General features: G+C 39.6%; 1 protein-coding gene across 2 annotated transcripts in view; it reads left to right on the top strand.

Moving 5' to 3' along the window:
* Positions 1-25479, top strand: part of QTRT2 (queuine tRNA-ribosyltransferase accessory subunit 2) — a 31774-nt gene extending 6295 nt beyond the window's left edge. The window contains exons 2-10 of one of the 2 annotated variants that reach the window (XM_058437483.1): positions 2620-2840; positions 3615-3670; positions 5377-5453; positions 8035-8247; positions 14079-14278; positions 17244-17395; positions 18708-18842; positions 19999-20116; positions 22958-25479. In XM_058437483.1, coding sequence (XP_058293466.1) covers positions 2620-2840; positions 3615-3670; positions 5377-5453; positions 8035-8247; positions 14079-14278; positions 17244-17395; positions 18708-18842; positions 19999-20116; positions 22958-23189 — 1404 coding nt within the window. In that variant the 3' untranslated portion in view covers positions 23190-25479. The remainder of the gene's footprint in view (positions 1-2619; positions 2841-3614; positions 3671-5376; positions 5454-8034; positions 8248-14078; positions 14279-17243; positions 17396-18707; positions 18843-19998; positions 20117-22957) is intronic. The other variant, XM_032150135.2, reaches the window with a different exon arrangement.
* The last annotated feature ends 1847 nt before the right edge of the window (positions 25480-27326 follow it).

Here is a 27326-nt window from a genome sequence, read left to right as displayed (position 1 = left end):
TTAAACTCTTTACATACTTTACACAGCTCAGATGAGAGAGTATTTTTGGAGTAAGACAGAATTTTTGGAGGAGCCAGCAAGTTCCTGTCTTTAGCCCTTTCTGAAATAGCTTCAGGCAACACAGTTTCTTCCGTTCTCAGACTTATGTGATAGTAGGAAATGCGTAAGTTACTGCAGCATTTAAAAATTCTGGTCTGTTAAATTTTCATTAGTTCTTATTTATGTTTCAAGAAATCTAGTGTTCCATATTGGTTGATTTCAATATTCAGTCAGAACAACAGGTGTTGATTCATGAAGCTTTGAAGTACATTTCTCATCTTTGTGCTTCCGCCTGCTTCAATTTTCCAGAGCTACTTAGATGACAAAATGCTGTCTTAAATTTCACGTTAGAGCTCTGTTGGTTTAAAATATAAAATACAGGCCGGGCGCGGTGGCTCACGCTTGTAATCCCAGCACTTTGGGAGGCTGAGGCGGGCGGATCACGAGGTCAGGAGATCGAGACCACAGTGAAACCCCGTCTCTACTAAAAATACAAAAAAAAATTAGCCGGGCGTGGTGGCGGGCGCCTGTAGTCCCAGCTACTCGGAGAGGCTGAGGCAGGAGAATGGTGTGAACCCGGGAGGCGGAGCTTGCAGTGAGCCGAGATCGGGCCACTGCACTCCAGCCTGGGTGACAGAGCAAGACTCCGTCAAAAAAAAAATATATATATATTATATATATATATATATATATATATATATATAAAATACATTTTATCATTTGAAAGCAATATTATCTCTTTATATTTTCTAGAGTATGCCTTTATTAGCTTATAAGTATAGTTTTATAGTTTTTTAAAATGAACCTTCTTGTTTTAGCAGTTTTAATGTGTAACAACAAGGTATGTAAAAAAATGGCTTTTATACTGTTTATTAAAATATAACCTTTTTTTCCTTACCAGTCCCCATTTATGTGGGTTCTAATGACACTTATGTTTCTATCTTTGTGATAACTTGAAATAATGATATTATAGTTATAGAAAATTGACCAGGCTTTCATCAAACACTTATATTAATTTTTATAATTTGTGTTTAGCATAAAATCTCTTCTTAGACCATAAAGTAGTTACTCTTTTTTTTAAGAAAGTAGTTATTCTTATGTCTAAGATTCTAATGACAAAGATGGCTATTTTATTTAAATTTAAGAATTTATGTCTCCTAAAAAAAAGTAATGTTTTTATTCTTGAATATATTTAACTAATGATAGATATGTCTTATTTATTTGGTGACATTTTAGCAATGGTTGACTTGCAGAGTATGGTATGGTATAATGCTTAAGAAAATGGGATCTGGCCGGACAAAAGTGGCTCATGCTTGTTACCCCAGCACTTTGGGAGGCTGAGGTGGGCGGATCACCTGAGGTCAGGAGTTCTAGACCAGCCTGGCCAACATGGTAAAACCCCATCTCTACTACAAATACAAAAATCAGCTGGGCATGGCAGCACACGCCTGTAATCTCAACTACTTGGGAGGCTGAGGCAGGGGAATCTCTTGAACCCGGGAAGCAGAGGTTATAGTGAGCTGAGATCACGCCACTCACTGCACTCCAGCCTGGGTGACAGAGAGAGATTCTGTGTCCAAAAAAAAGAAAAGAAAAGAAAGTTGGATCCTCTCTGATAGCTCATTTATCAACTAATAAAACTGGGCCTGGCCCAGTTTTTAAGAATTCCAGAAGATATGGTACTTGCTGTAGAGATGTAATGAAGTATTTGTAAAATGTTGGTATGTCTGGTGACATTTAGCAGATGATGTGTGTGCTTATCAAGTTCTGTAGTGCATTTTAAAAGTGGAACCCAATATTTTGCTTCACTGAATACTAAATCATTTAGGAGCACCCAACAAATAATTTCTGATTTTTTTTCCCTGTATATCTATAGAAGTTAGAAAGTGTATCTTTATTTTTTTTCTTTAAACACATATTAGTCTTTCCCAGTTATAAAAGTAATGACACATTGCTTATGGATTGCGTGTGTGCTCCACATGGTTTCTCACTTCTGTTTGGATACCATATAAGAACAAATTGGGAAATAATCCCACCTCAGATATCTGTTTATCTTTTGACATTTATTTTTCCATATATTTTCATGAACACCAGGATGCTGTTTTCTTCACTTAACAGCATTATTAGGAAAAAATTGCTATATTGCTTAGCATTCCCTCAAATTGGAGAAAGAAAAAATGGATTATATCAATAATCAGTATGGCCTAAGCAGTGTTACTGTTCTCTGTATACATTTTCAAGCCTGAGAGAGCCGTGGCTTCGTGGCATTCTTTCCATGATTAGTCTTTCTAATTCTGTTCTTTCATTTGTTCGGTTTTCATCAGCTCAGACAAAAATTCCATGACTAAATTTAAAATTAGTTGATGCCAATATATTGTTCTGGGACCTTAGGGAAGGTATCTTATTCTCTTTATGTCTTTTCCCATTTCCCCATTCCTGATATCTACAAAAATGTTTAGACTAGAAGCAGTAATAAGCATGCTATCATTCATTTTCTTGAAGATTTTTTTTTTTTTGCAAAATGCCTGGCTTTTAGATGTTGTGAAGCTCCTTCTATACTTAATGCTCTTTTCTTGACAGGACCTAGAAGAATCCCTTAGGATGAAGCTGAGTCTTACTAAGATAGTTAATGGCTGTCGCCTAGGAAAAATAAAAAACCTGGGCAAAACAAGGGACCACACCATGGATATTCCAGGCTGCCTTCTGTACACCAAGACTGGCTCCGCCCCACACCTCACCCATCACACGCTGCATAATATCCACGGGGTTCCTGCCATGGCTCAGCTTACGCTGTCATCCCTGTAAGTGTTAGAACTGATGATTCAAGTATCAACTCTGGCAGCAGCTTAGTTACCTTAGGTGCAAAAAAGAGAAAGATTTTTTTTTGTTCATATATATAATTTGTCAATTTTCATAATGAAATCATAAGAGAGGTTTCAAATATTATACATCTTCTGGCCCTAATCTGGAAGCCACAGGCCAGACCTATATGTTAGATCTGCTTCACTTTTCCTCCAAACCTACAGTCCCATGCTGCCATATCGCCACTGCTCCCAGGGGTGACAGGGTGGGGAATGCTCTGTGAGAGCTACACTTGGAGTTCAGGAGCTGTTATCATGCACCAGCCTGAAAAGTTTTTTCTGCCTTTGCACATATACTTGCTAATACTACTTTATGGAAACAGAACTAAAGAAGTTAGATCATTTTGTGTAATGTATATACTGACTTTATACTTAATTGAAAAGCCTACTATATGACCAATTAATATAATACTCTGCAGTGTTGTGTTAACAACAGAGATTTTAAAGGGGCAAGAGAAGGAAGAAAATTCAAGTATTGTGAAGGAGTTGATCTTTGCCAGTTTCACGTCTCACAGAACCACTAGCAAGTTGAAGGCCTTCGTTCTGGCTAATGAACCTAGTCTAATTAGTTAGAACTCTTGAATAATGGTGTAATTCAAGACAACATTTACCATGATGTAACTTATTTGGGTGAGGAGAAGAGGGCTCCAGTTGTACAGCGTATTTACAGAATGACGCATTATTATATTACGTATTTTTCTGTTTTGCTTACAGAGCAGAACATCATGAAGTCTTGACAGAATATAAAGAAGGAGTTGGAAAGTTTATAGGTAAAAATTAAGTTATTTATATGTGCCTTGTGATGTGTTAATTTGGAGTTTGGAGGTGCTGTTGCCTCTTTGATCTTTCATTCATATGTTTATTTATTCATAATTTTAATAAGTATTTTTTGAACATCTAAGAGCCAGGCATTGGCAAGTCAAGACTGAATAGGAAACAGTTGCTGCTCTCATGGAATTTGGAGCTTAGCTGGGATAAAGATAGAGAATTCTAGTAAAAATTGTGGTTACTGCTTTACAGGATTAGGGATATGTATGGATATCATGACAGGCCAGAGGGCGGAGCATATAACCTGCTCTGGCGTATATGTGCAAGGTGGTCAGAATAAAGAAAGGATTCTTTTTTTTAAGCCTGCATAAAAACCCAGAGAAAGGATTCTTGAGAGAGAAGATGAGGGGCATTTTAGCTGGGTCAAGGAAGAGTAAAAGTTACCCAGGTTAGGAATGGGAGCCCAGACAGGTGTGGGGCAGATGTTCCAGGCACTGAGTATCTGACTCAGCAGTGAGAACTTTCATGGGGCATGCGTGAGCTCCAAAGTAGTCTCATCGTGCTTGAACCTCAAACATGCAGGGGAGGATGAAGCATTTGTATATGGCTGTATTCTGATATGTTAATATGTTATCCTTTATCCCAGAAATAGGATTTTATATGCAGATGTATGCATCTATTTATTTATAGGAAAAGCTTAGCAGTGACAGCTAGAACACCAGTTCTTCTGTACACCACTTTCTCCTAACACTTTTTCCGATATCTAGGACTCACTTGAATGAAAATCCTGTTTCCATTGGTTATTCAGTCCTCTGCTTCTGAGAGCAACTGCATGATGTCCTGTTGGTTGTCACAAAGCCCTGTATTTTAGTAGAGGAATTTATGGAATATCATTCTCCTTGACCTGAGCCCAATTTTAATAACCAGCTTTAAAGTATACAAGCATATAATTAAATGAAAATAGCTAATGTAAGCTTTCTAGAGATAATTGCAATAATTGAAATTATGGAAAATAAAGTGAAAAAACTGCAGAGGTTTTAAACTTGCTTTATTTGTTTTGTCTTTTTTCAGTGGAATCCTGTTTTATTTTCCTTAATGAAAATGTGGGCTAGCATATGATATTTAAGCACGTGGTTTACTAAACTTTTTTTGCATTTTTAAAAAAATGATTGTCTTTTTGACTGAAGAACTTAAGAAACTGTCATCGTGAATCAATGAAACTTACTAAGAATGAGATCCATCTGCAGCATCCTATAGCTTCTCTAAAATTCTGCCCCTAGGGACCCATGATATTACTGAGATTTATTACTAGTGAGATCACTTTGTGGCCGTATCATTTTATCTTTCCGGTAGCTAGTTCCCCTTGGATGGTACCTGGAATAAGCATATTTGATAGTAAATTCTTTAAGTAAAATCAAATGAGATCAATGTGTCACTACTTTCATTGTATATTGTGCTTTAAGATACATCTTGCCTTTGTAGCAGCTCAGTACCTATTAGACATGAACCTTTATATTTCTTTCTTTAGATTAGTAATCTTTTTATACATATTGATAGGCCTCCTATAATTCCAAGTTCAGATACGACCTATTGACAGTGTTTAGAGTTGCTTTATTCAGCAGTACACATTGTGAAGCTGTTCCCTGCTATAATACAGTGTCATTGTTGATGTAAGCACTTTCAAGCGTTCTTTTTTGTGTTTATACAGGCATGCCAGAATCACTCTTGTACTGCTCCCTGCACGATCCAGTCAGCTCCTGCCCAGCTGGTTATGTAACAAACAAGGTGTGTTTTCAGAAGGGTCTCCAAGGCTGCAGCTTTGTCCCAGGAAGTCAGCCTATGGTGTATCCCTCAGATGCTCAGATCCCACTGTCTGGGATGATCCCTTATACCTTTTCCTTATTTCGATAATTATAGTGGGATGGGATGGTTTATAAGAGTTAGAATAGGGCTGCCTAAGGATGAGGTTAAGATGAAGAACATTGTATCCTCAGCATTTTCATTGTTGCAAAAAAATTTGAGGGTAGAGGAAGGTCAAATACATGCCAAAAAAAGAAATTGCTATGATAGGGGAAAACAATAGTCTTTTGGTGCCATGCTTTGTCAGATTTTTAACAACTTCAGGAAGAGTGGGGAAAGTTGCTGATGAGTATTATCACATGTATAACTATATATAGTAGAACCTCAATATAATACTGTCTGCTGGGTCTATAGCCAGAGATTTTGTCTAGTGAAGAGCAGTATCAAAAGCACCTCATTAAAAGTGTTCAGCTGAGAGGTGGCCCCATTGGCATTATCCCTGAGGACAGCGTTCTGGCAAGGCTTCAGTGTGTACTGCTGCTTTACAAACGCAAATACTTTTCCTGCACTCACTTCATTAATGTCAGCAATATTTATTAATTGTGCCCCTCAGAACACTGTTTTTACTCATTCTCCTGTTTTAAGCCTCTATTTATTTTGTAGTTTGAATTCTAGAGAAACTACTTTGGCTGGGTATGGTGGCTTATGCCTGTAATCCCAGCACTTTGGTAGGCCAAGGTGGGTGGATGGCTTGAGCTCAGGAGTTCGAGACCAGCCTGTCCAACATGGCAAAACCTCATCTCTACTAAAAATACAAAAATTAGCCAGGTGTGGTGGCACACGCCTGTAATCCCAGCTACTTGGGAGGCTGAGGCAAGAGAATCACTTGAACCTGCGAGGCAGAGGTGGCAGTGAGCCAAAATCGCACCAATGCATTGCATTCTAGCCTGGGTGACAGAGCAAGACTCTGTCTCAAAAAAAAAAAAAAAAAAAAAAGGAAAAGAAAATACTTTGACTTCCATTATCTACCCAAATTGTAAGGGAGAGAGGAATCATTTAACCAGTAATTCTGATGCCTTAGTACAAAATAAAACGACTATATGTTGGCCCGCCATCTATGTCCTTGTTGATCTAAGAAGAGGGATGCTGTAGGGTAACCAAAGATAGAATTTTTTTTCCTTTTTTTTAGCTTTTATTTTTGTTTTGGGGGTACATGTAAACATTGTTACATAGGTAAATTTGTGTCATGGGGGTTTGTTGTACAGATTATTTCATCACTGAGGTATTAAGCCTAGTATCCAGTAGTTACCTTTTCTCCTTCTCCCTCCTTTCACCCTCCACCCCCAAGTAGACCCCAGTGTCTGTTGTTCCCTTCTTTGTATCCATGTGTTCTCATCATTTAGCTCCCACTTATAAGCGAGAACATGTGGTATTTGATTTTCTGTTCCTGCATTAGTTTGCTAGGGACAATGGCCTCCAGTTCCGTCTGTGTTCCTGCAAAAGACATGACCTCATTCTTTTTTATGGCTGCATAATATCTCATGGTATATATGTACCACATTTTCTTTATCCAGTCTGTCGTTGATGGACATTTAGGTTGATTGCATGTCTTTGCTATTGTGAATAGTGCTGCAGTGTACATTTGCGTGCATGTGTCCTTATGGTGGAATGATTTATATTGCTCTGGGTATATGCCCAGTAATGGGATTGCTGGGTTGAATGGTAGTTTTGCTTTTAGCTCAAAGATAGAATATTACTAGTGTATATTCTCGTGAACTAGGAGATTTAAGTCTTTAATTCTATGTCTAACTCAGTCTAGTAAACACTAGATATTAAAAATGTATAGGGCCCTAGACTGTGCTTTTGGGATACAAACATGAATTGGGATACTCTAGTCAGACAAAAAAGGAATGGTGTAATAAGTGCTATCATTTCTATAAAGAAATAAATACAAATTGATGTAAAAGCGTAGAGGAGTGAGTGATTGATTATGTCCAGGAAGTTTGGAAATCAGATTAATATGTGAACTCAGTGTCTCAATGGACACATAGTATTTTGTCAGGCAAAGAAGTAGAAGTTCCAACACCTAGAAATAATAAATACTTGAGGTGATGGATACTCAAATACTCTGACATGATTATTACACTTGCTCTATATGTAAGATGTCTCACACGTACCCCATAAAATTATACAAATATGTATCAATAAAAAAAGTTAAAAAAAAAAGAAATATGGGACTCTCAGTCAAAAGGAACAGTGGGATCAAAGTCTGTGGTATATTCAGGAACAGCAAGGGTTAGGTAGGGGTGGGGTAGGTGGGATAGGGCAGAACAGAAGATGTTAGAAAAGTATAACAAAGAATTCTTGGGGGGTAGCTCAAAAGTTGTCTTATATGACCATTGAAGGATTCTCTAAGCTATAAGATCCTATTACCCACCATGTCTGGATATTGAATTGTCACCATCCCTACAGTTGTAAAGAAGAATTATTGCTTTATCATTTTAATTATTTTATTTTTATTTGCATTTTACTCTTGCTAATTCCTCATCATTTTGCTCCATGGCAGTCTGTGTCTGTGTGGAGTGTTGCTGGACGAGTGGAAATGACTGTTTCCAAGTTCATGGCAATTCAGCAGGCCCTTCAGCCAGACTGGTTCCAGTGCCTCTCCGATGGAGAAGTATCTTGTAAGGAAGCAACTTCCATAAAAAGGGTCAGAAAGTCTGTTGACCGATCACTTCTTTTCTTGGATAACTGTCTGCGGCTGCAGGAAGAGTCAGAGGTAAGGCTGTACCACTAACCACTCCTTTCTCTTGACACTCTTGCCTCCCTTACATTCTGTGATACCACCTTTTCTGTTCTTCCTCCTACTGCTGTGCTCTTCACTTCTTTGTCTATTTTACTCTCTATTTTTATTTTCTTTTTGAACTCTAAGTATTATTGTTCTCTAGGTTTCTATCTTAGGTTTCTCTTTTCATCCCATTCTATATGTTGTTCCTGGGCAGCCTTCCCTTAGTTTTAATTGCTGAATAATTCTAAAATTGTATATACTATCAAGATCATTCTACTTAGCTTCAGAATTACATAATTACTGGGCTATAGGTAGGTTATGTCGCTAGAATATCCCTCAAACTCAGAAGTGACCGGATTCATCATTTTATCTCCACAAACCTGTTCTTCCTTTTGCTCTTCCTCAATACTTTATCTCCATTTATGGTATCCACCAAGCTCCTCAGCCCAGAAATTTGAGCTTTTCTTTTTCTTTTTTGAGTCTCACTCTTGCCCAGGCTGGAGTGCAGTGGTGCGATCTCAGCTCGCTGCAACCTCTGCCTCCCAGGTTCAAGGGATTCTCCAGCCTCAGCCGCCTGTATAGCTGGTATTACAGGCATGCACCATCACACCTGGCTAATTTTTGTATTTTTAGTAGAGACGGGGTTTCACCATGTTGGCCAGGCTGGTCTCGAACTTTTGACCTTAGGTGATCTGCCCACCTCAGCCTCCCAAAGTGCTGGGATTACAGGCTTGAGCCACTGTGCCTGGCCAAGAAATTTGAGCTTTTCGAGACTCCTTTTTTTCATTCACATTTAGTATCCAACTGTTCACTCTTCCTTGATTCCATTTGCCTAAATATGTCTAGAATCTCCCCCTCCTTATCGCCACCTTAAGCCGTAACTGCATCATCTCTTACGTATGTAATTACCTTTGAATTCTTCTCTCTGCCTCCATTCTCATTTTTATCCAATCCATCTTTCAGCCCTGTTATCCAAAAGATCTTTGTAAAGCACAAACATGAGCTCCTTGCCCACTTCCCTAAAAGAATTTAATGACTCTCCACTTCAACTCTTACATGGCATGGACAGCCTGCTGTGATGTGGCCTCTGCCTACTCCTCCAGCTCACTATGGGCTACTTTCTCCTGTGACTTGCACTCTGGCCTTTCTGAGTTGCTTGGAATTCCTTGAGGCATTAGCTTGCTTCATTCTGTACACGGATTTCCTTCTGGATTGTTTCTTGTTTCTGCTTTTCTTATCTCTAGCTATATTCCCTCTTTTATTTCCACATCAGGCTCATTTCATTCCATCTATCATTCTTTTTTTTTTTTTTCTTTTGAGACAGTCTCACTCTATTGCTCAGGCTATCAGGCTAGAGTGCAGTGGGGCAGTCTTGGCTCATTGCAGCCTTCAACTCCAGGTTCAGGTGATTCTCCTGCCTCAGCCTCCCAAGTAGCTGGGATTACAGGCATGCACCACCGTGCCTGGCTAATTTTTGTATTTTTAGCTGAGATGAGGTTTCACCATGTTGGTCAGACTGGTCTTGAACTGATCTCAGGTGATCCACCCACCTTGGCCTCCCAACGTGCCATGTGTCATTCTGTAGAACTGGTTCCTGATCTTTCCAGGGAATTCAGTTCATCCTTTGCTACCCCTTTAATTAGTATGTAGCTATATTTTAGCCCCAATCACATTGTATTTCAATGATTTCTTTATGTGTTTGTCTTTATTAAGCTGTGGCCTCTTTAAGTTCAATTTCTGTGTATAAGTTGGGTATCTTCATCATGCAGCAGAATGCCTTTCCTGTCTTATTCACTGGTTCCTCTTATTCTGAATGCCCTTCAATATTGAAGCTCTCCAAGATTCGGTTTTTGGCTTTCTTTTTCTTCTCCATATATTACCTGGGTTAGGGATGGCGAATGGGTTTCATCCGACACATAGTAAGCCCTCAGTAAATGTTTGCTGATGGTGAATGGTTATGATGGGGTGACGAAGATGAAGCTGTAGTGGTAAATCAGGGATACTGACAGCAGAGTTAATAAAGTTGGAAAAGGATTCAGGGAACAGTAGAGATGAGGGAACAGAAGATAGTGATCAGAGGAGAGAAGTTTAATATCTGAGATCAAGTATGTGCAGTAATCCTGAGTGATGATCACATCCCACTATGGCAAGCACATTGAGTTTGAGGAACATCATTATATTGAATTTAGCACCAAAAATATAATTTGGCTAATAAAGTTAATATAAATGAAATAATTAGAGGAAACGTAGTTATTCTGAATAGAATTCACAGTATATGTAACAGGAGTTTGGTGTGGGGACATTGCTGTGGGTCTGGGCAGTTAGTGTTGGTGGCTTGCTAGTAATTGTTTTGAGCCAGTCATTATCCTTGTAGGACTAGTAATGTTTGGGTAAGTAGAAAGCAGGACAGGGAGTGTGACAAAGATGATTATTAGAAAGGTCAGATGAGCCTCAAGTCCTTCATCTGTGTTGTTGAAGTCAGCCTCATCATTTCGTATTACTTCTGCATATTTGTGGGGTTTTTTTTGTTTTGTTTTGTTTGTTTTTTTTGAGATGGAGTTTTGTTCTTGTCGCCCAGGCTGGAGTGCAGTGGTGTGATCTCAGCTCACTGCAACCTCTGCCTCCCAGGTTCAAGCGATTCTCCTGCGTCAACTTCCTCAGTAGCTAAGACTACAGGTGCGTGCCACCACACTCGGCTAATTTCTGTATTTTTGGTAGAGATGGGGTTTCACTGTGTTGGCCAGGCTAGTCTTGAACCCTTGACCTTGTGATTCGCCTGCCTCACCCTCCCAGAATGCTGGGATTATAGACGTGAGTCACCGCTCCCGGCCTTACTTCTGCATATTTATTGGTCAAATGCGTAGTCCCTCTCCATACCCTTTATTATTATCTTGACATGCTTATTAATAGTGCCCCCCCATTCTTCCATTTTAGATAATAAATTATATGATCGTGCTTCTTACACCCAGGAAAGGGAGTTTCCCGAATAGTCATGCTAGTCATATAAGCAGGCAGGCCTATGTAACTCTCTGCTTTGTGTATCTGCATACATCTTTTCCCGTGATTCCCTCCCTGTCTTATTGACTGGCTCCTCTTATTCTGAATGCCCTTCAATATTGAAGCTCTCCAAGATTCGGTTTTTGGCTTTCTTTTCTTCTCCATATATTACCTGAGTTAAGGATGGCGAATGGTTTCATCCGAGGTGGTCGGGTGCAGCAAGAAGAGAGTCATCTGTTGGTCACATCTGTTGTGGAATCAGGAGTAGAGGGTGGTAGCATCATGCCAAGTGTCTGCCATTCTAGCCTGGGCATTCATGTTTATATCACACATAGCCTTATCTTTAGGTTCATTTAGATTCAGTGGCTGAATTAAGATTGCCATTTGGATGTCCTGCTGATTCCTCAAATTCAGAACACACAGAACAGAGTAATCATCTTGCTTCATCCACTGTTTTTCTAGGAGTCCCTGCCTTTTGCTCTTATCACCATCTCCCTGGACTTGCAAAACGGGAGCCAGGAGTCATTTGAGACTTTGCCTTTATCCTCTCCTTGGATAACTAATTACTCAAGTTATGTTGATCCTACTTCCTGATGAGGTTTCAAGTTTTATCTTTCCTCTTCATCCACACTGCCGCTGCCTTAGTCTAGGTCATCTCATCTTTCACCTGGATCATTAAAGTTGTCTGCTATTCCGTTCTTTAATCGTATTCACCCTTAATTTATTCTTCACACGGCAGCCAAAGTGTTCTTTCTAGAGGAATAGTCTGATTATGACCCTCCTGCTTAAACTAAGGAGTGAAATTCTCTCTTCACAGTGTTCCAGGCCTCCTCTCCATCCCTTTCTTCTACTGGAGAGCCATTGTTGATTTGTATATTTTCTTGCAAAACTTATTTTTTGCAATTACATACACATAATTAGTACATAGATATACATGGCTCTATTACATGAGTATGATCATAGATTCAGCAATTTGCTTGTTTTTCATTTAACAATATCCTGAAACTCTTTCTCTATAAATGCATATATTGCTATATCTACTGCATTCTTTTTAAACAGCTGCATAGAAAGGCATACTGTGTATATATTATGATTTACGTAAGCCTTTATGGATAAACATTTAGGTTGTTTCCAGTTTTTCATTATTCTAAACATCTTTGTAAATAAACCTTGGCACATGTGAATGAGTATAGGAGAGACTGTTAGAAGTGGAATTTTAGGATCCATAGATAAAAGCATGGACATTTCAATAAGTGCTGTCCACTTTTCTTCCTAAGAGGTTGAACTGATTTTTACTCTGTGTTTATCAGGGTATGTAAGTACCATTTCCCTTACAGTTTCACCTCTACTATGTTGTTATCTATGTTTTAACCTTTTTGTTATTATATGGATGAAAATGGTATCTCGTTTCCAATTTTGCATTACCTTACTAATGAGGTTTAGTAGTTCTTCATATGTGTATAGGGCATTCACAATTAGTTTTTTGAATTTCATATTTACATATTGTACCTAGATTTCTATGAGGTTGTCATTCATTTCTTTAGAGTATTTGTTGGAGCTCATTTTATGCTGTAGATATTTAAATATTCCTCCAAAGAGTAAGTTCTCCTTTGCCTTTGTTAATGGTATAGAGAAGTTTTACTGATTTTTTTTTTTTTTTGAGACAGACCCTTGCCCTGTCATCCAGGCTGGAGTGCAGTGGCGTAATCTCAGCTCAGCGCAGCCTCCTCCTCCTGGGCGCAAGCGATTCTCCCACCTCAGCCTCCCTAGTAGCTGGGACTACAGGCGCATGCCACCACACGTGGCTGATTTTTGTATTTTTAGTAGAGATGGGGTTTCACAATGTTGGCCAGGCTGGTCTTGAACTCCTGACCTCAAGTGATCCACCTGCCTTGGCCTCCATGGCTGAGGGATTACAGACATGAGCCACCATGCCTGGCAAGTTTTTGTACTCAAACTTGTCAACCTTTTCCTGTAAGCTTTAGCTTGTTTAGGAAGGCATTCCTTACCCCAAGATTGTAAAAATACTCGATATATTCTTCTAAAACTTGTGTAACCATATTTTTTATGTTTAGCTATTAGGTCCACTGAATTTGTTTTTAAATAGGATGGTGTGTAGTAGTGGTCTTTATTTTATTGGTTTGTGAGTAGATAGTCAGTTGTCTCAACAGTTTCTAAGTTCCTAAAGTTATCTCTAGCTACGAGACTTGGAGGTAGTCTAAAGCAGGCCTGGATAGTCATTACACAAATTAAAACTCTTCTTTTGTCCTTTTCCTCTTGTACCTGTTTAGTGTACATTTTATTTATTTATTTATTTTTCTTGAAGCAAGGTCTCACTCTGTTACCCTGGATGGAATGCAGTGGCACAGTTTCAGCTTACTGTAACCTTCACCTCCTGGGCTCAAGCCATCCTCCCACCTCCGCCTCCCAAATAGCTGGGACTACAGGCACAAGCCACCGTGCCCAGCTAATTTTGTGTTTTTATTTTTTGTCGAGACGAGGTCTCGCTATGTTGCCCAGGCTGGTCTTGAAATCCTGGGCTCAAGTGATCCTCCTGCCTCGGCCTCCCAAAGTGCTGGGATTACAGGCCTGAGCCACCGCACCTGATCTAATTTAATCTAAGCCAGAACAAGACTGCATATGTTGAATACATCTTCAGAGCCCTAAAGGTTCTTAGGGAGGAGGGAGCATCATCCCCTTTAATGCTTCAACTACAGCAGCTTCACTGAGGTCTCTTCTATACATTGGACTTCTATGTAAGGTTCATTTAAACAAAGGTCTCATACTGAAAATGGTTAAAAACATATCATCCTTTCTTACCTCAGGTTCTTCAGAAGAGTGTGATCATTGGAGTGATTGAAGGTGGAGATGTGATGGAAGAGAGGCTGAGGTCAGCACGAGAGACAGCCAAGCGGCCCGTGGGTGGCTTCCTTCTGGATGGTTTTCAAGGAAATCCAACAACCCTGGAGACTAGACTATGCTTGCTGTCATCAGTCACTGCAGAGCTACCGGAGGACAAGCCAAGGCCAGTGTTCAGTTAGGACACAGGCTGGCCTCATGGGATGCAGGGCAGGAGTGCTGGCCGATTGTATATTACATAGTGTCTGTGCATGGGCATGCCTTTGATGTTTTGATTATGTCCTTTCTGGGTTGAGTCTGCCGAGGTGCTGAGGCAGACTGTAAGGGGAGTTTCCATCAAGGCTGTCCTGGCCTTGATTTCAGAATGTAGAGCAGAGGATAATTGCCATTTGAATTATGTTATTTGATCCTCCTAAGTGAGAGCAAGTATTATACTGTTTCCCCTCATTCTTGTGCCAATTACAAATATTGTTGTTTCTTCATTATAACATGGTACCTGGAGACCAAGTGTAAAGTCACATGGAACTCTGGTTTAAATCAAGGAAAGTTGAGGACAGATCTGGGATGACTAGTGAGAAGATGAGCTCCACCAACAAGAACTTAAGAAGCTCTTAGATTTGAGGCCGGTAGTGAGTGGTGTCAATTTTTGAAATTGAGGGGACTGACAACACTAGTAGGATTGGTTCTTACGTTTCCATAAATTGCAGGATTCACCTTGTGCCGGTAAGAAAAGACGATCTGCAAGATTTGAAGCCACAAATTCTGAGTTTCTGAATGCAGCTGATGTCGTATTAGGCTACCCACATTTTTTTAATGGTTTGTTATCTTAATGTGAATATTCATGCTTTTTTCCTGCATGTATATTAAGAAGTTTGGTTGTGGGGTGCTGCTCTGTAGTCCTCTAGAGCTGTTGGATAGTATATAATATGTGTAATTTTACTACTTTTTTTTTTTTTTGAGACGGAGTTTTGCTCTTGTTGCCCAGGCTGGAGTTCAATGGCATGATCTTGGCTCACTGCAACCTCCGCCTCCCGGAGTCAAGTGATTCTCCTGTCTCAGCCTCCCGAGTAGCTGGGATTACAGGCATGCGCCACCATGCCCTGCTAGTTTTGTATTTTTAGTGGAGACAGGGTTTCTCCACTGGTCAGGCTGGTCTCGAACTCCCAACCTCAGGTGATCTGCCTGCCTTGGCCTCCCAAAGTGCTGGGATTACAGGAGCGATTTTACTACTTTTTTAAAGATCCAGGTACAACTTGGAGGAAAGCATATGAATCTTACATACAGCTCGATTAATTTTCACATATCTACACTTGTGTAAACACTACCCAGAACAAGGTATTTCCATCACCTCAGCCAGCCTTTGATCCCCAATTTTAACCTAGTTCTTTTGTGTTCATTGCTCCCTCTCCTGTACTTGTTTCACTCTGGTGCACATAACACTTCAGCACTAGTATTTCTAGACATTTTCTGGACTTCTTCATGTTAAGTGCTCACAGATGTCTGTTACTGAATTTGAAAGCTGGATTGTTTTTCTTTCTGTAAGTGTGTAGAAATGCCAGCTTCAGTTGGATAGGAGTTCTAAAACATTACATTACTTGAAGGAAACTGTAGTCAGGAAAACCAGCATATATTTATAAGAGTTCTGCTTATTTAATATTACATGAGCCTTTTTTTTTTGCATTTCTGTGCCAGTTCATAGAAAGGGGCTATAGGTAGAAAAACAAACATAAAAAAGAGCAGCAGCCAGCCAGCCCTGATTTAGTGCATCTCCACATCTGTTTTCATGGAGTGGCAAAACCTGGCTGAGTGCCATTAATAGTCTCAGAATGCCTTACCTATTACAAGTTGAGTATCCTTTATCCAAAATGCTAGGGACCAGAAGTGCTTGAGATTTTGGATTTTTTCAGATCTTGGAATATTTGCAGAGTACATACTGGTTGGGCATCCCTAATTTGAAAGTCCAAAATCCAAAATTCTCCAGTGAGCATTTCCTTTCAGTGTCATGTTGGTGCTCAAAAAGTTTCAGATTTTGGAGCATTTTGGATTTCAGATTTTCGGATTAAGGATGCTCAACCTGTACCTTGGAAAACACCATCTTATTCCACAGTGCAGACTTTTTATTAATGGAGAAAATATAAAGAAAGCCAACTAGATTCTTAGATCCTATGGCCAGAGGTGAAATCCTGACAGCAAGAGTTGCTTTGTAAATTAACTTATGAGGGATATAGTAGATTAAAATGTCTTTATTGCACCAATTATGAAAAATTATTATAGGCAAAATACAGTTAAAACAAGCAAAATATTTCAGCAAGAAATAAAGTGCACAGCTTTGCACTCCTAAAAAATCTATATAGTGTATAGAAGATAGGCTATAAAGGGCTATAAAGTTTAGTTTATGACCAGGGAGGTTGTTCAGAAAGGATGATAGTTGAAAGGAAACTAACCTTTATTGAACTTCTCTCTGGGATCAGAAACTATACTATGGGCTGGGTGTGGTGGCTCACACCTGTAATCCCAGCAGTTTGGGAGACCAAGGTGGGCAGATCACCTGAGGTCAGGAGTTCAGGACCAGCCTGGCCAACATGGTGAAACCACATCTCTACTAAAAATATAAAAATTGGCTGGGCGTGGTGGCAGGCGCCTGTAATCCCAGCTGCTAGGGAGGCTGAAGCAGGAGAATTGCTCCTGGAAGGTGGAGGTTGCAGTGAGTTGAGTTTGCGCCATTGCACTCCAGCCTGGGCAACAAGAGCGAGACTCCCTCTCAAAAAGAAACAAAAAAAAACTGTGCTTTTTCAAATATCTCATTAATCTTCACAACAATTCTGTGGGGGTATATATTGTTTGCTCTTGTTTTTAAGATTAGAAAACTAAAACTCAGAGAAGTTAAGTAATCTTTCCAAAGTGACACAGCAAATACATAAATGACAGAGCTAGGATTCAAGCCCCAGTTTTTCTGGCTCCAAAGCCATATAAGCTTTCTGCTACATGTTGCTGTCCACTGCCTGCCACTCTAACCAAGATTGGTGTTTTTCATTATTATTATTTTTTTAGTGCCTTGTTCATTAAAAGGACTTTCTGATTTCCTTCCTTGCATTGTCCTCATGTCACTGTTCTTATTGTTACTTTTACAGGCTCATATCTGGTGTTAGTCGGCCAGATGAGGTGCTCGAGTGTATTGAAAGAGGAGTAGACTTATTTGAGAGTTTTTTCCCTTATCAAGTAACAGAGCGGGGATGTGCCCTGACTTTCAGGTTTGATTACCAGCCGAATCCTGAAGAGACACGTAAGTCTTTTGAAGTTTATCTCTTATCCTTAAGTTTCTTCCATTTCCTATTAATTTTTGGCTTGAGTCACAAGACAGAAATATGTATATATAAAGCCAGTCTTTTACAAAACTACATTTCTGTTTCTTATCTGTGTGCTCTGGCATGTTGGCACACAAATCCAGGTACTTAATACTATACATGTAGCTCATCAATATTAGGATGTGATTTTACAGTGAAAAGAACCAAGAAAAACAAAACCTCCTCTGTTAGCAGCCTGAAAAAAGAACACTCAGAGTGAATTGTGATGAAAATCATAAGAAAACCTTTGAACTGCTTGGTAAAAGTTAACTTGTTTTCTCACAAAAGAGTTTTTGTCTTTGCTTTGCAAACCCTATGCTATTAAAATACAGGGAGACTCACGATCCTCTGGTCCTAGTGTTACTTCTTGCATTTTTTTTTTTTAATATACCAAGCTTTGAAAGCTGTTTTCCTCTGCTAATGTTGCTTTGAAGGACTGCCATTTTCTTTTATTGTTTAGTTATCCAGAAGTTAAGAAAGTCAGTTTCGGATTCTAATACTTAACTGGAGGTAGAAAAGGAACTAGGACACAGACTTTGGGCTGGAGTTGCTTGAAGTAGGTTTTCAGGAGAGTGTCTTCTGCCCAGTCTTCCCTCTGGCTTTCAGAAATGACCTTTCCTTTCCTTTTCCTGCTGTCCTTGGAACTTTTCCTTAACCACATCAACCTTACATTTGAATAGGACCAGAAACTTCCTTAAAGGTTCATTTTATTCCTCACAGGTAACTAAAATTTCATTCAGATGTTATACTTTTATGAAGCAACTTAACCATTAATCTAAGTGGAATTACTCCTGGAAACAAAATAAATCAAGTTGATAAAATTCTTAAATATATAGGAGGTCAATTTTACTGTCCTTTTAGACAGACCAGAATATAATGTATGTGGATAGGTATCCATTAACACTATAAATTTTCACATCTTCATTTACAAACTGAATTATTTCAACCAGAACAGAGGTAACTGTTAGTCATTCAGTACCAGGAATATGCAGAGCTCTAAAAAGAACCTGATTTGAGTTCTCTGTAATGAACAAGGTCATTTTTGGCCAGAGAAAGCCAAGTTTCTTCATGATTAGGAAAAAGGAAATAGTTTGAATGTTTAAACAAAGTATTATTAACTCTGTGTGTGTAGTAAATTAAAGTCCTTTGCCAGTTACATAGTGAAAATTCCAAAGAAATTACTTGGCAGCAATTCTCCCAAATGACAAGAGTTTTCCGAAATGTCAGGCCTTAAAAATTTTTTTTTTTCAGAAATAGGGTCTCACTGTGTTGTCCAGGCTGGAGTGCGGTGGTGTGATTATGGCTCACTGCAACCTCGAACTCCTGAAAAAAGAACATTCAAAGTGAATTATGATGAAAATTATAAGAAAACCTTTGAACTGCTTGGTAAAGTTTAATTTATTTAACTTTAATGGGCACAAGCCATCCTCCCACCTCAGCCTCCCAAGAAGCTGGGACTACAGGTGCATGGCACCATGCTCGGCTAATTTTTAAATTTTTTGCAGAGACAGGATCTTGCTGTGTTGCCCAGGCTGGTCGTGCACTCCTGACCTCAGGTGATCCTCCTGCCTTAGCCTCCCAAAGTGCTGGGATTACAAGCACGAGCCACTGCAGCCAGCTGAGGGCTTCATTATGGTTTCCCACACCAGCATGCAAATTTATGGGAACAAAATTATAATAGCTGTGTGCCCAGTGCTCAGGTCGCTTCTCTTATTCCTTTGACCTTGATAAAATTACCCTCTTAAGACCACCTGTTCTTCTCCTGGGACCAACACTGAGGTTTGTTATCATTTGTTCCCAAAATACCCCTTAACTACTTGTCCCTGTTCCAGGCAGTTGGATTTTTGTAGAGTAGCTGGTGTTTCTTTTGCTGTGCAAGGAATGTTTCTTCTTAAAGCAGAGAAGGGAACAATTCAGGTTGCCATTTGATTCTGTGTAGTCTGGGTTCCCCAGAGGGCCAGAGTCTCCATATAGAATACATAACATTAAAACCATGTTCTACTTCAACCTATTTGGAATATAGGTAGTTCAAAGCCCATTTTATTTGCATGTACATTATGATAAGGGATAGTGATAACCCCACCAAACACACACACACACACACGCACACACACAACCAACTGTTAACTTTTGTTGGTTTATTTATTTATTTTGCCCAGGCTGGTCGTGTACTCCTGACCTCAGGCAATCCTCCTGCCTTAGCTTCCCAAAGTTTTGGGATTATAGGCATGAGCCATCACGCCTGGCCACCAATGTTTTTAAATTATTTCTTGATGGTACGGTTATATGTTATATACTTATAACTATAATTTGCTTAGATATTATTGAATCTCTAAATTGTTTTGGTGTTGTAGATAAGAGGACAGTGACTATCTTGGAGCATATTGCTGTTTTCCTTTTCTTGTGTGATTTCCTTAAGATAAATTCTCAGGAGTGAAATTACAGAGTCAAAGATCATGAAATAATAACTAAAATAAAATATTTCCAATGGCCACTTCTTACCTGATCATCATTCAAGGCTTTTTGTTGGTTTGTCCTTCAGTACTACAACAAAATGGAACACAAGAAGAAATAAAATGTATGGATCAAATAAAGAAAATTGAAACAACTGGTTGCAACCAAGAAATAACATCATTTGAAATTAATCTGAAGGAAAAAAAGTAAGAAATTTTTAAAAGTTTGGATTTTGCTTTCTGACTTCTGAATTTTAGTCTGTTTTAAAAGTTTATGGGACAATTCTCAATTTATGATTTCATAAAATATTAATAGTTGGGTATTATTTAGGCCTTCTCAAATTCGGTTTCAAAAAAACTCTTTTTATTTTCTTCAGATGAATTGGTAGACTTTGTCTTGTCAGAAGACTAGAGCCAGGTAATGATTGCTTTAGAAAAGCTGACAGAAAGATTAGACCAAATCCATTGTTTGGCGTCTTTTATTCCTTTAGCGCATAATAAGGAGTTCAAAATAAAGCACAACATCGTTTTAAATTGTAGGGTGCTTAAGCCATCTTTGTTAGATACAGGCTATAAATCTTACATAAAATATTTATCTTTATAAAGAACAAGTTAAGAACAGATTGAATTGAATATCCCTTCTTCAAAATGCTTGGAACCAGAAGTGTTTCAGATTTCTTTTCTTTGTTGTTGTTGTTGTTGTTGTTGTTGTTGTTGCTGTTGCTGTTGCTGTTGTTGTTGTTGTTGTATTTGAGAACATTTGCATTATACTCACCTGCCTGAACATCCCTCATCTGAAATCTGAAATGCTCCAGTGAGCAGTTCCTTTGAGCATCATGTTAGTGCTCAAAAAGTTCTGAATTTTGGAGCATTTCACATTTTAGATTTTCATATTAGGAATACTGAACCCGTATCTTATAATTTTTGTATTTGGCCAAAAGTGGTAATCATCAGTGAACCAGTGAGTGATTTTTCTTTGACTCTGATGCACTCACTTTAGTGCTGGGGTGGGTTTTTTGTCTTATGTAAAGGAAGGCCCTATGACTTGTGACTTATGTCTATCTAGTGATAGTACAGACTTGAGAGTTTATGAAAGAATGTGAAAATCCGTATTCTTACCCATATTCTGTTGGGACTCCTTTAATTGTAGGTCAGAAATAGTGATGTCTACCGCATTTGACTTCTTAAAAAACAGCCAAGGAGATAGATTTGTTTTTGTCTTTCTTTTACCCTTTTTTTTCTGCCATCCACTGACTCTCAAAAGATTTATTTATGTTTTTAAATTTTTAGGATAATATAAATGGTTACTACTAAAATTCCCTTTATGTCATAGATTTAATTGGAAATCGTACTATTATAATTGGCACTAGACTTCTAAGTTTTTGAGATTTGTAGACAAATTCTAGCACTGCTCTTGACTGTGTGACTTTGGTCTGGTCAATTCACTTTTTTCTTTTTTTTTTCTTTTTGAGACAGAGTCTAGCTCTGTCGCCCAGGCCAGAGTGCACGATCTCGGCTCACTGCAACCTCCGCCTCCTGGGTTCAAGCAATTCTCCTGCCTCAGCCTCCCAAGTAGCTGGGATTACAGTCATGCACCACCATGCCTGGCTAATTTTTGTATTTTTAGTAGAGACGGGGTTTCACCATGTTGGCCAGGCAGGGCTTGAACTCCTGACCTCAATCCACTTATTTTTAATAGTTGATTAAAGGTAACACCTGGCCAGGCATGGTAGCTCACATCTGTAATCCTAGCACTTTGGGAGGCTGAGGATGGAGGATCACTTGAGCCCAGGAGTTCAAGACCAGCCTGAACAACATAGCAAGATCCTGTCTCTAAAACAGATTATCCAGGTGTGGTGGGAGGCTGAGGTAGGAGGTTGCTTGAGCCCAGGAGTCCGAGGCTGCAGCATGCTATGATTGTGCCACTGCACTGTACTCCAGCCTGGGTGACAGAGCAAGACCCTGTCTCAAAAAAAAAAAGTTAACACCTATGCAGTGCTTAGGCTTAGTATGTGCCCAGCAGTGTCCAAGTCCTTTTACTATACTAATTCATTTCATCTTTGTAACAACTGTCTGAGATAGGCACTGTTATTACCTTTGGTTCATGGATGAGAAACAAGTCACAGAGAGATGTTAAGTGACTTGCCCAAGTGAGTTGTGAAGTCAGGAATCAAATTCATGCAGGGTAGCTCCAGGACCCTCCCTCTCAACTCCCATAGTTATCTTCTTCTGTAGAATGACAATAAAAATAGTTATCTCCAAGAATGAATGCGAAGGTTAAATGAGACAGTGTATGTGAAAGTATTTGGTAAACTGCAAAAAGCTGTGTAAGTAGAAGTCTACCGTGTCTTTTGATAATAATTCTGGTGGTAAGTGGGAAAGAAGTGTCACTCACTTCTCTAAGTGTCCAACACTTAGAAGTGTCTCCTAACATTGTGTGCTTTTACTATGTGATTAGTAATACTCAACATGAGTGAGCGACCACATGAATTTCTTCTGATGCTCCTTTGTAACCCCAGACTCGGAGTTTGCATCAGTCAGAGAAAAACTCCAGGGTCTCCCTGACTCGTGTTCTTTGTTAACTTTTTTTTTTTCTTTTTTGAGATGGAGTCTCACTCTGTTGCCCAGGCTGGAGTGCAGTGGCACGATCTCGGCTTACCACAACCTCTGCCTCCCGGGTTCAAGCGATTCTCCTGCCTCAGCCTCCCGAGTAGCTGGGACTACAGGCACGCGCCACCATGCTTGGCTAATTTTTGTATTTTTAGTAGAGATGGGGTTTTGCCATATTGGCCAGGCTGGTCTTGAACTCCTGACCTCGTGATCCACCTGCCCTGGCCTCTGAAAATGCTGGGATTACAGGCGTGAGCCACCACACCTGGCCCTTTGTTAATTTTTAACCATATTGCCATTTTAAGCAGGTGCACAGCACTGAACGTTTGCCAGTGATGTTGTTAACCACTGGTAACTTTACCGGCAGAATAGATAGCTGAGGTTGTGGATTTCTTGTATTCCGTACTTTCTAGAATGTCACTGTGCCTTCTTTCTTAGGTACCAGGAGGACTTTAACCCGCTGGTGAGAGGATGTTCCTGTTACTGCTGTAAGAATCACACTCGGGCATACATCCACCATCTGCTGGTGACCAATGAGCTGCTGGCTGGAGTCCTGCTTATGATGCACAACTTTGAACACTACTTTGGGTTTTTCCATTCCATCCGGGAAGCACTAAAAAGTGACAAACTGGCACAGTTGAAAGAGGTCATCCACAGGCAAGCATCTTGAGATCTTGCAAATACAAGTCTTACTCCACACTGAGCCTGTACCACTGTTGTAACATGGGAAGACGTGAAGAAGAAATAATCTGAGCTTTAATTATTTATATTTGGACATAAGGTCTGCTAAAATGAAGAATATCTGTACCAAACTGCTCACATGAGGGTGAAGAGATTTCTTCAAAAGACTTAAATGACCTGGATTGATCGGAGAGAATTGAACTGTGACTTTAAAACTTCTAGACTAATTCTTTTAGTTGATAGAGATTCATTTAGTCAAAGACAAAAGCTTTAACTGTGAGGGCACAACCTTGAAGTGGGAGTGATGAGATTCTGAGGGACCAGTGAATTGGATTGAGGCTTGAGGGGAAATGGTGTGAGACGCATGGCCTCTGGACATATGCCTGTTGATTTGAGAAGAAATCTGGCTGGTTTGAGGGTTTCCTTTAGTTCACCCTCATACTCTCAGGAGACTCTTTTGGATACTTTTGTCTTCCGCCCTGCCCTGGCAATGCAGCCAATCAGAAATGGCTCTTGTGACTTAACCGGGCTTGGATGTCTCTGGAATGTGGAGCTTGAACATTGCTTCTGTGATCATCTGTCCCAGGTCACACTCCTTCATTTGACCACATGGCCTATTTGCAACTTCTTTTTACAGCCAATGTAATTGCCTGTTGGAGCCAAAAGTTTGCCCAGCTGCTTTCATCTGGTTGTACAGATCCATTGTGGTCTGCCTTCCAGGCTCATTAATAGTCTACGTAATAATTGAAGCCTTATCTCTTGTGAAGATTCATTCTCAATGTGTTCACTTGGACAGAGCCCTGCCTGGCCTAACAATTAGAGGATTAGTCTCCATCCTGCTCAGATATGACTCCTGGGCAATTCACTTAACTTCTCCATGGCTGTTTCCTGCTGAATAAATAGGGACAGGTATAATGGATAGGAATGAATGAACTTTTAAGATACTGTCTAGCTCTAAAATTTGAAGAACAAAAAGTTTTAGATTAGAGTCATAGCCTTAATAGCCCTAATTGTCATCCTGGGAGACAGGCAACAGTAGAGATATTTGAGAGCCTAAAGAGAGGTTTGGCCTGTGGGTTTTTAAATGGTTATTGAATTGGTATCAGGAGATCCTGAGGCTAGTAGGGGAAGGTAATTCTTTCTAAGTTATCTCTATGTTTTTCAAGTTTTCTGTAAGGAACACACATACACCCACATGCACACACCATAGTTTTTATACAGACAGCAATAACAAAACCAAAAAGATGCCCCTTTTTTTGTAGGGGTAAGAAATAACATTTGTTTTATACTTCTATGCTATATTTTGCTGTTCAAAATTTAGTGGGCATTACTTAATATTGTTTCTCATTATTTTGTGGCTGCTGTATGTTTTATGTGTTGGGAGCCCACTGTATTAGGCCATTCTTGTATTGCTATAAAGAAATACCTGAGACTGGGTAATTTGTAAAGAAAAGAGGTTTAATTGGCTCACGGCTTTGCAGGCTTTACAGGAAGCATGGTACTGGCATCTGCTTGGTTTCTGGGGAGGCCTCAGGAAGCTTACAATCATGGCAGAAGGTGAAGGGGGAGCAGGCACATCACATGACAAAAGCAGGAACAAGACTCAGAGCAAGGAGTCACTTATCACCATGGGGATGGCCCAAGCCATTCATGAGGGATCCACCTTTGTGTTCCAAACACCTCCCACCAGGCCCCACCTCCAGCACTGGGGATTACTTTTCAACTTGAGATTTGGGTGGGGACAAATAGTCAAATTATATTACCCATCTATATGGTTTTCTTTTTCTTGGTATGGGAATGTCCATGAATAAATTCATGGGCATCCTCATAACTCTTCTATGAATGGCAAGGGGTACTTACAGAAAACAGTTTTCCAAGGATCTGATTGTTTTGAAACGTGTTGGATTGGACTTGTTCAAATGTTCATATTTTTGTTCAATGCTAAATGCATCGTTAGTGGAGTAGTGGTAAATATTCCAGAATCCATATGAAATTCATGAGTTTATTTATGTCTAAAACATTGAAAACTGTGTCCAATATTGTTCAGTTTCCTGGGTCTTTTTCTTATTAGTGCATTTGAGAAAAATATTCCTTTCCTTTATTGTAGTAAATCTATTAAAGGCAATAGCCAATAAAACATTTTTAATTTAAAAAATTTACTGTGTTTGGCTTTCTGTAAATGTAGTAGGTCTGTTAAACAAAATATTAAATTTTCATAGTACCAAAAATGTTCTAGAGATTTCTCATTGGAAGAAAAAAATGTTTATCTGTATTCATTGTTTTGAGAGCATCCATGATAAATGTAAAATCCAAAAAGGAGTTATTTAATTATATACATTATGAAGATTCCCTTATCTGTCTGTATTAGTCTATTCTTGTGTTTCTGTAAAGAAATACCAGAGGCTGGGTAATTTATAAGGGAAAGAGGTTTGTTTGGCTCACAGTTCTACAGGCTGTACAGGAAGCATGGCACCAGCATCTGCTCCTGGTGAGGGCTTCAGGAAGCTTACAATTGTAGTGGAAGGCAAAGGGGAAGCCGGTGTATCACATGGTGAGAGAATGAGGAGGTCCCAGACTCAAACAACCAGATCTCACGTGAACTGAGGGAGAACGCACTCATCACCAAGGAGATGGTGTTAAGCCATTCACGAGAGGTATACCCAGATACCTCCCGCCAGGCCCCACCTTCAACACTGGGGATTACATTTACCATGAGATTTGGAGGGGACAAACATCCAAGCTGTATCACTTATCTCTTTAAGTTATATAATTACGAGCCTTAAGGCCATGCTAGCACATAATAAAAATAATAATCACAATCTATGGAGGATTTTAAATGTGCCAGGCATCTTGGTAAATGCTTTTCGCATATAACTATTGACTCTTAGAGCATGGCTGTGAGGTGTTGCTATTGTCATATGGGCTATATGTGCTGGTGCTAGTTATTCCCTACTGGAAAAGCTGAAGCCACCTATTTAAGAGCTGAATTTTAAGAGGGTTGAGTAGCCTGCCTGAGTGCCTACCAGATATTTCAGGAAAGTTAAATAGTTTGCCTAAGGGCCTACCACTACCCAGCTCCCAGGTAGACTCTAGCTCCACCTGACTTAAACTCAATAGTTATCCACTGTACTAAATAAATTCTTATTTTGACTTGCTTCTGGTTTGAGGGAGCTAAGAGAATCAGGGACTGCAGAGAGGGGCCTCCTGGCCTTGGGGTATTGGATGCTTTAGGAGCTTTGCTGCAACTTGGCCTTGGCTTCAGCTTTTCCAGTAGGGAATAGCTAGCACTAGCACATGTCCTGTGGTACCATGCTGGTATTTGTAGGTGTTCAACATGGGTTGCCATTCCACATCCTCAAATTTCTCCCTCCTTCCCAGTTTGGGACTGTAACCACACCCTGAATGGTGTTGAAATGTTTGAGTACTGTGATTAGTTCAGGTGGACTCAGGTAATCAACTGGAGTTTGAGGTTTCTTACATATTTTGGGGGAGGTTTATTTTATTACTCCTTGGAATAAAGGGAAAATAAAACATTTTTTAAGCAAATACTTGTGTAATGAAAGCACTTTAATAAAAATTTCAAACAAAGACCATCAAAGGGTCAAAGCTAGAATGGAAAGCAACTATCTTATCCAGGGTGTTTTTTCTGTAGAGGCAACTTGGAGCTCAGTAAGAAACCACAGAGTTAAATGATTACCCTGTGCCTTCCTGATTAGGAACAGGCTGCTCTCTGCAGTTTGATTAGTCTTGCTTGTAACTATGGGATTATAGCTTATTAAAACTGACAGTGCTGTGTAGGGCAGGGAGCCTGGAAGGTCAAACTTCCATGCTGAGCCAGCCACCAGCAAGGCTCTGCCTTTACCTAAAAGTTTGGTATAATTGGCATTCATTTTAATATCCTTTTTAATCTCTTCACTTTCTTTTCAACCTTTGTGTCTCTTACTAATTTTACACCTTTTCTTTCCTTGTTTCTTCACAAGGTTCCCTGATCTGTGGGCACAAAACCCAAAAACAGTGGGCAAAGAATGAAACAAGCCCAGTGTAAGCAATGTGAATTAGCGTACTCGTGTACTCATTCCTCCCGAAAATCCTGCTTCATGCCCCTAGTTCAGGTGTAAATACACAG

The sequence above is a fragment of the Hylobates moloch genome, unplaced genomic scaffold (genome assembly GCF_009828535.3).
Source record: "Hylobates moloch isolate HMO894 unplaced genomic scaffold, HMol_V3 SCAFFOLD_4, whole genome shotgun sequence".
Classification (NCBI taxonomy): Eukaryota; Metazoa; Chordata; class Mammalia; order Primates; family Hylobatidae; genus Hylobates; species Hylobates moloch.
The sequence above is the reverse complement of the archived record's forward strand: the minus strand, read 5'-3'. Positions and strand labels throughout refer to the sequence as shown.